This window comes from Eptesicus fuscus, chromosome 20 (genome assembly GCF_027574615.1).
Source record: "Eptesicus fuscus isolate TK198812 chromosome 20, DD_ASM_mEF_20220401, whole genome shotgun sequence".
In the NCBI taxonomy this organism is placed as follows: Eukaryota; Metazoa; Chordata; class Mammalia; order Chiroptera; family Vespertilionidae; genus Eptesicus; species Eptesicus fuscus.
In genome coordinates, this window is record NC_072492.1 from 9,402,389 (window position 1) to 9,415,590 (window position 13,202).

Genomic DNA, 13,202 nt, shown 5'->3' on the forward strand with positions numbered 1-13,202 from the left:
CTGCTCCCCAAATGCATAATGAGTATAAGCTTTAAAAAAATGTAAATAAATAAGGCCTTAGAAACCCAGCCTTCTCTGCAACTAATTTAGTTTTGACGATAAGAATTCAATGGGGTGGGAATGGGGGGATGAGGACAAATATGTGACACCTTAATCAATAAAGAAATTAAAAAAAAAAAAAGAATTCAATGGGGGTTCTGTGCACAGAGATTCATGTGTTGGTGGGACATAGAACCTTAAGTGAAGAAAGGGAAGACCCCAAGTCATACTCCAGCTCCTTCACTGACTAGAGCTGTGACTCGGGGCCTCAGTTTACTCAACCACGAATAACCCCTTTTTTCAGGGTGCAGTGGAGATTAGAGATAACAGAGGTGACAGGGGGAGGCCAAGAACTATTGGCTAAATACTGGCATCTGGGCTCCCTAGAGGACAAGGTGAAGCCAGGCTACAGGGCCAAGGCCAGTGGTCTGTTTCAGCCCACTGCTCGTCCCATGACTTCTTGTGTGAGCGAGTTCTCCAGTCCGAGGAGGCAGAAATCACGGCATCCAGTTGGAGCCTATGCTTCACACAGCGTTATTTTGGGGACACTTAGAGCACAAACCTTGTGGTAATTATATCTTCATACAGTGGGAACATTTGTGCATTAAACGTAAGGGGTTAAATAATTAGGGGGTTAATTTTCTATTTTCACTTCATGTATCCAGAATCCACCCAACATGGTTCTTAAGTTGCCTCCCTTCCTTTTTCCCCTTCATAAAAACACATAACTGGTCCAAACACAGTCTCCATAAGACCTGTGCTGAGCTCTGGATTTCAAATTGCAACCTGTTCCCGCCTCCCCTTAAGCCCTAATCCCCCTAACCCTACATCCTCCCCCACTTATATCCATCGTTCTCATCGCCCTTCAGTACTATGTACACTGTACTTGTTTTGTGGTTGTCTTTTCCCTCCTGCTAGAATGTAAGCTCCATGCAGGCAGGGTTTTTTTCTTCTTCGTTTACTTTGTTCATTGATGTGTCCCAAGCACCTAGAATAGCACCTGGTACATATTCTTAGTAAGATTTGTGCCAACAAAGACAATCGATGCTCATTCCTACAATGTGTATGGAACTACCCCTGACTCCCATGGAGCTATCAAGGACCACGTGGAGCATGTCTGGGGTTCTGGCTTTTGTTGAAGCTAAATTTAAATTCTGCCTCTGCTCCTCTGACCTCGTCACTCTGACAGGATCACACCCCTCTCTAAGTGTCTTTACAAAACCTATGAGATACTTCACTTTATCTGGACCATGAAGTGTTTGTATATTATCTTATATTATAGTGACTTTTTCATATGTATATACTAGAGGCCCGATGCACGAAATTCATGCAAGGGGCCCGGCCCTCGCAGGCTCTCGCAGGCCCTCGCAGCCCTGGCTTCATCTGGACTCTCGTCCGGAAGGATGTCCGGGCAGTCGTTCTGCTGTTCAGTCTAATTAGCATATTAGCTCTTTATTATATAGGATATCCTCAAAAATGTACATATGCACTTTGAATAATTATAAAGGCAGCATTTATTAAAATACATTTCATTTTCAAAATTGAGCTATCAGCTGTTAAGTATATATACATTTTGGGGGGACACCCGGTATAAATATACCTTATCCCCAAATCAGACTGTAAGTTCTGGAAGGCAAAGACCATACCTTAGCTTCTTTATTTTTTAATAACATCTAGCACATTGGGTTGGATGGAAGAGGTGCTCAACAAATACTTGTTAATAACAATGTATAAAGTTTTATTTCATTTCCTTTTATTTAGATAAGCCAAGTAAAGTACATAGCACAGTATCTGGTACACAGAAATAGGTGGTAAATGTTGGCTATTTTTATTAGAACTTGTGTTCAAATGCATTGACCACTAACATAATAGTCAAGGGGTACATAATGGACACCCATTGCATAAGACATTTCATTGAATAAGCCAATTTTGAAAGTTTGAAATTTGAGGTTATTTGTTGAATAAGTTTATAATAGCTAATTAACACTGTCATGGCTCAGTGTATTAACTAAATAAAAACATGTGTGAATTAGAAGAGAAGTATTTCCCTGGGTAACAGTGGACTACTTTGGTTTGATGCAACATAAGTCATTATCTTTTCACTGGCACAGAAACAGCCATCTACTGTGATTCTAATTACTCATTGTAACAGCAAGATGAAATTCCTTAACCAAATATCACTTTGCCAGTATCAGTCTTTGTGGGCTTTAAGCAAACCTCCCTCTGGTGGGTCTCTCCTCATCCCAACCCTGTGGGGCCTGGAACTTACTTGATGGGTTTGTAGCTGGGGCTTTTACAGAAGACCAGCAATCCGGTTCCAGAGCCCACCAATAACCCCCCCATCTTCAGGCACTTGATCGCTGTCACTCCCTAGGGGGAGAGAAAGCATCATGAAAAAGGCCAACTGTGTTCATCATTGAGACAATGCATGACCTGACACAATGGGCATGGCCATACGGGGCTTGGAGGAAGCTCCTGTAGGGGTTGTCTATGATGCACTCTGGGGCTGGCCAAAAGGGCTCAGTGCCAACCACGAGCTCCTGTGCGGGAAGTAGCCTCCTGGTCCTGCAAGGAGCAGACTTCCTCCCTTTAAAACCCCCGTGCATTGAAAATATACTAAAAAATTAACACTGTGTATCCGCTCAGAGGAAGGTAGAGCAGAGGGACCAGCACAGCCCCAGCAGCATTTGTTCCTCAGGTGCCACCGTCTTCACTTGACACTTGTGATGCAGAGAGACCATGCTGGACATCCAGAGAAGACTCTGTATTATCTGGTGACTCTATCTTATGAACTACTAAAGTGCACAGTATGTAATCTTACAAATAACAGAGAGCATTTACATTCAAAGCCATCTTCAGAGTTTGGGGATATATGATGGCCATTTTGTAGCACCTACTATAAAGCTCTAATTTTAAAATGTGCTTGACCAGTATTACATTTTAAAACTTTCAATAATGATACAGCCCATTACTTTATAAGCGTGTGTCTTAATCAAGTTTGAATATTATAAAACAAATATTATGTTCTTTCAAGTTACATTAAATTGAATTTTGCCTGTTCTGGTTCAAAAGTGACTTCATGACGTTGGAGAAGAGAAACCAAGGCTCAAGAATATGAAGGCATGAACCAAAAGTGCCACAGCAGGACAACAGGGTGCATGCCTGGCCGATGAAGAGACAGCCCTCAGACATATTCCTAGCATTTGTTCAGGGACTTGAGGAAGTAAGAGGTAAAGACTCAACAGAGTCTCAAAGTTATATATATGTGATTTCTAAATAAACTCTTTGAAACTATAGATGATATTGTTCAAGTGACAGGTTTTGGAGTCTGCCTAGGTTTGCATCTCAGTTCTAATACTTGCTAGCCATGATATCCTAAATGGTAAGTGACTTAGTTTCCTCATCTGTAAAGAATGGATAAAAGGGTACTTATCTCATTAGGCTGTGGTAAGGATCAAATGAGATAAACCAAGGGAAGTGTTTTTAATGTTATTGTTACAATCATCACATCATCATCATCATCATCATCTTCATTGTACTACTGTCTGCCTAATAGGCCCACTTGAAACCATTTTAATTTTTTACCTTTTTAACTGTAGAACAAAGATTTAAGTAGAATTTCAAAATGGGTATCAAGATCACTTGATGTTCCAATCAAATGTCTTCAGTGATACCTCCTAACCCTTCGCCCCATAACAATGATTTTCTTTTCACTGGCATAAAAGGCATATGGAATCATTGCTTTGTGGAATCTACCATCAGGCCCGAATGGTTGGGAGTGAAAGCACTCCTAGTGCCGCTATGGATAGCACCTAAGTGACAAAGGTTAGAGGAACACTAAGACAGCCAGCATCTTTTCTGGGGAGGCACTTCGATCCCAAGTGCTGGGAGGCAAAAATGCCCAGCAGTTTTCATATTGTGTTCTATGGAGTCCTTTGGGGGTGTCTCTGGAGTTGGAACTGCCAGCGCTCTCAGCCTTGCCTTCCTTAACCTGATCTGTTTTGTCTTCATCTATTTAATATATTGGAATCCCTCTCCTAATAATAATTTGAAAAAACATTATCTAGACTACATCTCAACCTCCTGTAGGATTATCTCTAAACTCTTTTCTACTTATAGCTTTCTTCCATTTTTGTGCATCGCCTCAACATTTTGAATATTAAATGATTATATGATTAAGAAAACTCTGACATGGCCCTGGTTAGAGTGTTGTCCCATACACCAAAAGGTTGCCGGTTTGATCTCCAGTTGGGACTCGAATGGGAGGCAATCGATCGATGTTTCTGTCTCTCAATCTCTCAATCTCTCTCTCTCTCTCTCTCTCTCTCTCTCTCCATTCCTCTCTCTCTAAAAATCAATAAAAACATATCCTTGTGTAAGGATTAAAAAACAACAACACAGAACACTCTGACATATTCCCAGGAACAGTGAAGTATTTTAAAACTTCTTGGGAATGTCTGATGGAAGGTGCTAAGTTTAGTTAGAACCATCTGTTCCATTATCAGACATGACATAGGCAGGTGCACAAGCTTTCAAATTCAAAGTTGAGTAGAAACAGCCCTTGTAACTTTCCGGGGGGACTAGGAATAGCAGCATTCACTCTGTAAAGTTATCCTTTGTTTGTAGACTTTTTATTTTGGTTAAATATCAACATCTCTCACTGGACTTTTTACCAGAATTGTTAGGAATTCTGCAAATATAAACAATAGACATTTTCTAGGTCTTCTCGTGACTTACAATGCTGGCAAAGGCTGAAATCTAAGATCTAGTTATTCGATTTAAAAGGTTATATGTACCGCCAAAACCGGTTTGGCTCAATGGATAGAGCGTCGGCCTGCGGACTGAAGGGTCCCAGGTTTGATTCCGGTCAAGGGCATGTACCTTGGTTGCGGGCACATCCCCAGTAGGGGGTGTGCAAGAGGCAGCTGATCGATGATTCTCTCTCATCGATGTTTCTAACTCTCTATCTCTCTCTCTTCCTCTCTGTAAAAAATCAATAAAATATATTTAAAAGGTTATACGTACCTATAGTCTTATAGATCAAAGAGCACGCTTCTCTTGCAACGGCTGCCTGCCCACATGCTGGGACCAATGTGATTACAAATCACAAGCCCCAGGCCGTGTGTTTTGAAGATGGGAAAAAGGTGTGGTTCTGATGCCCTAATGAGGATACCTAAGAATACCTTTGCTCTGAATATAAACAGAGATAAGGGCCTAGAGAACTAGTCCATGCAACTTGCAAATTTAGGTGTGGCCTTAGGTAGGTCACAGAGTTTTCTTTTTTCCACAGACTCTTCCTTAACTAGAGTCTGCATAGGCAGCGAAGGGAAGAAATGAATGGAAAGCAGCAGAGCAGGCTGGGAAGGTCTCCACTCACCAGACTGAATTTGTCCTTCACGGGCCCGGTGTCTGCCATCAGTTTAGTCCTAGGGTTCATTTTTAGGATATCTCCAGTCGTGGTGCCCAGGTAGAAGAAGCTGTCATCACTGGCCATCTGGGGGCCAGAGGACAAAGAATCCTGAGGACCTGGCTTTCCCCAGTGACGCCCATGAGCCCGGTCAGGGATGGGATAAGCTTTCTCTGAAACACCAAAGACCTACAAAGGCGCGCATGGCTACTTCTATTTTCTCAGACCCAAAGGTGGGTAAGAAAAGCTCGAGGCCGAACTCAGAACTGGCAGAAATCTTAGACTGCATTCAGCCTGTGCATTTCACGGCAAGTCTATCTGTGTCTGAGGTTAGTGTGCATACCCTGTGGGCTCCATCTCCTGAGACTCCTCCAAAGGGCTCCTCGGATGCAGCTGTACTCCTCCAAGGAGAACAGGCATTTGCTGTATCTCCTATTTCCCAAAGGCTACATCATAAAATGACTATGCGTTAGACAAGAGGAACAAGTCAATGGAGAGTGGAGTTACAAGTCTGCATGTCTGAATCCACATTGGAAACATATGAATCATTCCTCTTTATGGAAAGACTGCATTTCAACAATGACGTGCATGGTTAGACACCTTATTTCCAGTGGCAGAGATAACCTAAGTGGCACAGTGATGTGCCTTCTGGCTACACTGCTTCCCTCCGTCTGGCAGCCCAGGTCCCAGTACAACAGGACCCACCCAGCGTTGTGTCTAGTCTAGTCAAGCTCCTCTCTGACTTCTGACGGGAGCTCCAAAATGGAGACTCTCCCTCACCTGTGCCTCCTCACTCATTATCTCTTATGTCCAGACCTCCCCTCCCTACCCAAGCCCAAGGTACATGTACACACACACACACACACATGCACACACACACACATGCACACGCACCTCGGTTAGTGCAGTTAACAGGAACTTGCACTAATAGTTCCTTAAAACAACACAGAGTAGTACTTACTGTAATACACATGACTATCCTTTTCATCTGTCCTGTGAGGCATTCAGTTGGCCAGATTTTTCTATTTGGGAGATCCAGTTCCCATACTCGAATTGTCGCACTACAGAAAAGAAATTCACAATCAAGTGGGTGCCCATTTAACAACCACTTCGTCTCTTCTGTTTCCTGTATGTCTTGAGGGTGAAGAGAAGAGAACTAAATATATTTGAGGGTTTCTTATAGTCTAGTACTCTACCGAAGATCTTCCATTTGATGGTCACAACCACCCTGAGGGAAGGATTATGATCCCCCCAACTCTCCAAATGAGAAAAGGCAGAGGCTGCACACACCAGAGCAAGGACTCACACCCGGCTCTCTCGCTTTGAAGCATACACTCTGCCCACTAGAGTGAAAATAGAAAGACATACAAACAAGAAAACGAAGAGCAAACCAGAGTTCATAGGTGTTGATCTGTGAGGAAGTTTTTTTAAAAGGAAGGACTTCATTATGGGGAGTCCTGTCTTCAAGGAAGGAGAAATGAGACTAAGCAACGAAAAATCCAACAAAATCAGCACCTAACGTAAGACCTGGCGTACAGGTGATAGTTCATCATTGTAAGTTGAGTTCATCTGAATTAATAATTGTATAAATATATCATGATCAACATCACAAAGACTTTAGCTAATATCTTAAGACAGAAAATATTAAAAAAGCTATTGATCAAGGTCAGTTTTTCTTTTCCTTTAGCCCCCAGAGTTATTCCCATAATTAAGTGTTCAATAAGTATTTTGAATGTACTTTCTAAACTAAAAAGAAAAAGAGCTTTTCCATGGCCTTCCTGCTAGCTGGTATTTGGATGCTGAAATATTGGGATTTGCAGGATATCTCTTGGAGACAATCGGATGGAACACCTGAAATTGGGAGCATCGTGGAGAGCCCAGTGTAAGGGCGCCATACCAGAAATCGTACTTCAGAGTGCTTTTTCTCAGTTCTCAGGGTCACAGGAAATTAAAGCGGACCTAGGTTAGAGATTGTCCAAAAAACTTCTGTTTTGACTCAAATTCAAGTTTGACTCCTGAAGAAATGTTGTCCCCAGATGTCAGAATCGGTTGATGCTTACAGCTTATGCAGCTGCCGAGGAGCAAAGCGGCCCCATCACACAAAGGCCTCGTCCACTGGCTGAAGAGCTTCATGGTCACCAGCCCCTGGAGACAGGGTGGGACGTGGTCAGCTGCTTTAGGGTCCGAGTCAGATTCGCTCCTTAGGGGCTGGCTGTCATCCCAGCCAGTTGTGTCATGGCTTCTGAATAAGCCCTTCCTCATTGTTATCCAGGGAACAAATGAGTGCCATGTGTCACCAGGTGGGGACAGGAAGCAGTACGGGTGCAGAGCAGCACAAATGCTTGGCTCTGGCGGAAAAGCAGGCGAAACTGTCTCTCTCTAGACGGGAAGCCACAGGTGGACCAGAAAGGATAGTTCCAGCCAACATAGACTTCCATGTACTTCCACCGACATTCACAGATGTTTGACCTTTGAACTGACATGTGGCAGAAATAGGATGCTTTCATATAGGCTGCTGAGTCTGTAAATTAATTTTTGCGGCTAGGCAGATGCTGGCCTCTGTTCAGACCTTGGTCCCCTACTGGAAAGGATCTCATATGGCTACTAGTCAAACCCTGGAAACTTCCTGGAACAGTTCATTCTCAAACTATCATTTCATGAAACCTAAATCAGAAGCAGGTGGGGAAAAACATCACCCAGTAAGTGACTCTGCAAAGCTCTCTGGGAGCACGGATTGTAGGTGATGTGTTATCAGTAACACCTGGACCAGAACCGGAACTGGATTTAGCAGATGAGCAGAATATTTTCGGTGGGAAGCACGGAATTTTCAAATGACCATATTTAAGACTTCAGGATATGTTGCCAGGATCGAAAACATGTTCCCCCACACTGGAATGACCGTGTTTTCTGCATAAGCAAATAAAGTGGCTTATGGGTCCTGCACCCCCGACGGCAGATGCGTACTTCCCAGCGGTGACAAACATCTCGTCGCAGCCCCCGGAGAAGATCACCGTGGTGGCATTGCCCACATTGAGGCCGGCCGCAGAACTGCCGCAGATGGCGTCTCTCTTGGCTATGCTCCACACCACCACGCTGCCAAATGAGAGGGACAAAAAAGTCAGGGGGAGACAGGCTTTTAAAATAAGAAACAGTTCTTTCGGTAGTTCTAGAAAAAAGGAAAAAACAGGTTACTTACAAAGGAACAAAAAAATTTACACTGATCTGCTGTCTCCCCTCCCCCCCAGACATGTCCTCGATCACACTGGATCTGAGAAGACAAATAAGTGACACTTAACACTTTTTTGAAGGAAAATGATTATGAGGTTAGAAACTAAGCAAGTGTAACAATCAAGTCTGATGCTATGATAAAGACATTTTCAGACATTCAAGGCATAAAAGTTTAACCCCCATTTATATCATGTAAAAAACTCCCTTGGGGAAGTTTTCCAGAAAAAAAAAAAAAAGCAATAAAGAGGATGACTTAAGGCAGTATTCTCAAACTTGAACGTGTATCAGAATCACTTGAGGGCCTGTTAAAGCTGCATGCTAGGACCCCTTCCGGTCAGCACGTCCAAGTATTACAGAAATAGAATACAAATGTCACAAACCTTGTCAATGCAAAACATGCCTGTTTATATTTCCCAGATTGTATACATGTGGAATGTGTTATCACAGATAATCTAAAATCAAGGTCTAACCAAGATCTCCAAGAATGGAGAGGTAGGAGACAATATAAGAGCCATACATTTTTTTTTCCTTAGTAAGAAATTGGTAGTTACCATCTAACATGGGAAATTTGAGAGGCATATCACTTAAAAGATTATACTGATAACTAGATGAACAACAACAATAACAACAACAAAAACCCTCTTAAAACCAAGTACCTTATGCCCAAGAGAAAAAAGCATGTGTACATACAAATTCTTACACATGAATGTTCATAGCCTATAATAATAAAAGGGTAATATGCTAATTAGACAGGACATCCTTCCTGATGAAGCCAGGGCCAGAGGGAAGCCAACCCTGGTCCCGGTGCTGGAGGGAAGCTGGTGCCAGCAGCCGGGAGAAGGAAGGCCTACTCTTGCATGAATTTTCTTGCATCAGGCCTCTAGTTATTAATAATAGCCTAAAAGTGGAAAAGAGACAAAAATTCACCAACTGATGAGTGGATAAAGAAAAAGTGGTATATCCATACAATGGAATATTATTTGACAATGAAAAAGAATGAGGTAGTGATACATGCCACAATATGGATGAACCTTGAAAACATTATGCTTAATAAAGTAAACCAGTCATAAAAGGCGACATATTGTATGACTCCATTTATTGGAAACATCCAGAGCAGGCACATCTATAGAGACAGAAAGTAGATTAGAGATTGCCTGGGGATGGGAGGGTAGTGGTGGAGCGGGAATGAGGAGTGACCGCTAATGGGCATGGGATTTCTTTTTGGGGTGTTGACAATGTTCTAAAATTGATTGTGGTGATGGTTACAAAACACAGCATGTAAAAAATTCCTTGGGGAAGTATTTTAGCAAAACAAAACAAAACAAAAAACAACACAAAACCACTCAACTAACCACTCAACTGTATACCTTCAATGGATGAATTTTATGGTACGTGAAATATATCTCAATAGAGCTGTAAAGAAAGAACCCAAGTGCCTCGGGAGAGTAGCTCTTCATGATGGAGGGAATATGTATTTTGAATCCATCTGCATAGTTAGAAAACATACTTTCTTTATAAACCATGGACATGTATAGTTTTAATTTTTCAAAAAATAAGTTTAAAGTGTAAAACCAAGTAAAAGGCACTGACAGAGAGAGAGTTGGCTGAGTAAATTCCAGCACATCCGTGCAGTGGAATACCATGCAGTCATTGTAAAGAATGTGGCATATGTCTACGTGTGCACACACAGAATATGTTCTTCATATCAAGTTAATAAAAAAGCAGGGTGCATTACAATACTGATATGTGATAATATTAGTGCAAAAAAAGGTTCATAAATAGTTTACAAAATATTTTTTAAAAGCATGCACATCCAAACTTGTCAAATGTCTATTGCAGTCCCCAACACCCTTCTGTTCCTCATCCTGTGTGTAGAAGCGAGGTGGTTTGGGTAGAAGGGACCCTGCCACAGGTTCAGGGTTGACCCCTGATTATCCAAAACCAACCCTCAGAACCTTGTCTTCCTCACCACCGTGGCTGTTCAGGGGTGGGCATATTGCATGTTCTTGCCTAGCAAGGTTTGTTTTCCTTCCTTTCTTTGGAAAAGAAACTTGCTTTAGAATGTTTTTCTCAACATCCCCCAACCTTCTGCAAGCAAATTTTAGATAGCCTAAAATCAAACTTAAAATGACAGAGGAGACCAACAATTTGCAGATTACGTTTGGCTAAAGGGCCATCTTCCTCTCCCCCTAGGTCTAGCCTGGGCATCTTTCTGGCAGAAAGACGTGGAAGTGCAAGGTCCCTCACTGCCAAGCTCCAGGGGTCTCTGGGGTGAGACGAGGCATCAGTAGTTTCCACATTTCCTTGGTTGATTCCAATGTGCACCCAAGGCTCAGAGCAACTGCTTTAAAGTTAAACTAAGAATAGTGATCGATGATTTCTGGGTACATTTCTTATCACAAACAGTCCGATGGGGATAGCCCAGGGAAGGTGTAACTACTCAACAGGGGAAAGGAACAACTATTAAAGGTGGAAATCTCATTAAAACTCTGTGGGCCTGCTGTTCAAGTCTGGTGTACACAGAGCTACCACTGTATCACTACATCAAGTCTGGTGTACACACAGAGCTACCACTGTATCACTACATCAAGTCTGGTGTACACACAGAGCTACCACTGTATCACTACATCAAGTCTGGTGTACACACAGAGCTACCACTGTATCACTACATCAAGACTGGTGTACACACAGAGCTACCACTGTATCACTACATCAAGTCTGGTGTATACACAGAGCTACCACTGTATCACTACATCAAGTCTGGTGTACACACAGAGCTACCACTGTATCACTACATCAAGTCTGGTGTACACACAGAGCTACCACTGCATCACTACATCAAGTCTGGTGTACACACAGAGCTACCACTGTATCACTACATCAAGTCTGGTGTACACACAGAGCTACCACTGTATCACTACATCAAGTCTGGTGTACACACAGAGCTACCACTGTATCACTACATCAAGACTGGTGTACACACAGAGCTACCACTGTATCACTACATCAAGTCTGGTGTACACACAGAGCTACCACTGTATCACTACATCAAGTCTGGTGTACACACAGAGCTACCACTGTATCACTACATCAAGTCTGGTGTATATACAGAGCTATCACTGTATCACTACATCAAGTCTGGTGTACACACAGAGCTATCACTGTATCACTACATCAAGTCTGGTGTACACACAGAGCTACCACTGTATCACTACATCAAGTCTGGTGTACACACAGAGCTACCACTGTATCACTACATCAAGTCTGGTGTACACACAGAGCTACCACTGTATCACTACATCAAGTCTGGTGTACACACAGAGCTACCACTGTATCACTACATCAAGTCTGGTGTACACACAGAGCTACCACTGTATCACTACATCAAGTCTGGTGTACACACAGAGCTACCACTGTATCACTACATCAAGACTGGTGTACACACAGAGCTACCACTGTATCACTACATCAAGTCTGGTGTACACACAGAGCTACCACTGTATCACTACATCAAGTCTGGTGTACACACAGAGCTACCACTGTATCACTACATCAAGTCTGGTGTATATACAGAGCTATCACTGTATCACTACATCAAGTCTGGTGTACACACAGAGCTATCACTGTATCACTACATCAAGTCTGGTGTACACACAGAGCTACCACTGTATCACTACATCAAGTCTGGTGTACACACAGAGCTACCACTGTATCACTACATCAAGTCTGGTGTACACACAGAGCTACCACTGTATCACTACATCAAGTCTGGTGTACACACAGAGCTACCACTGTATCACTACATCAAGTCTGGTGTACACACAGACCTACCACTGTATCACTATATCAAGTCTGGTGTACACACAGAGCTATCACTGTATCACTACATCAAGTCTGGTGTACACACAGAGCTATCACTGTATCACTACACATAAAAGTAAATTTCATTTCTTTTTATAAATCTCACTAGAGGCCCAGTGCATGATTGAATCATGCATGCGTAGGGTCCCCTACACGCTTTCGCTTTTTGCGGTGGAGCTGGGTGCCTGTCCGCTGGTGCCGGAGCAGACAGGCACCCAGCTCCCCCACTTTTGATGGTCCGTGGCTGCTGAAGGGGGGCTACCCTGCTGTTGAGAGGCGCAGGGGGCGGGACTCCCGCCCGCTGCGCCTCTCAACGGCCGCTGAGGGGGACTGCCGCAGACACCTGGCTACCTTGCCGTTGAGAGGTGCAGCTGGGTGTCTGCGGCAGGCCCCCTCAGCGGCCGCGGATCTGGCCGTTGAGAGGCACAGGGGGCGGGAGTCCGCCCCCTGCGCCTCTCAACAGCAGGGTAGCCCCCCTCATTGGCAGCGGATCCGTGCCTCTCAATGACCGGATAGGCCACCCCGAGTCCCGCCCCCCAGCCTCCCGCCGCCCAATCGTGAGCGTAGCGGAGTGATGGTAATTTACATGTTACTCTATTGTTAGATAGGATTTGTAATAAACCCATGGAACTCAAACAAGAAAGTACCTTGTATTGAGTCCACCAAA

General features: G+C 43.4%; 1 protein-coding gene across 1 annotated transcript in view; it reads right to left on the reverse strand.

Annotated features, from left to right (window-relative positions):
* Positions 1 to 13,202, reverse strand: part of CFAP52 (cilia and flagella associated protein 52) — a 37,542-nt gene that overhangs the window by 14,416 nt on the left and 9,924 nt on the right. The window contains exons 4-7 of the mRNA XM_008153460.3: positions 8,411 to 8,539; positions 6,408 to 6,507; positions 5,417 to 5,533; positions 2,309 to 2,409 (exon numbers count right to left, since the gene is read on the reverse strand). Coding sequence (XP_008151682.2) covers positions 2,309 to 2,409; positions 5,417 to 5,533; positions 6,408 to 6,507; positions 8,411 to 8,539 — 447 coding nt within the window. The remainder of the gene's footprint in view (positions 1 to 2,308; positions 2,410 to 5,416; positions 5,534 to 6,407; positions 6,508 to 8,410; positions 8,540 to 13,202) is intronic.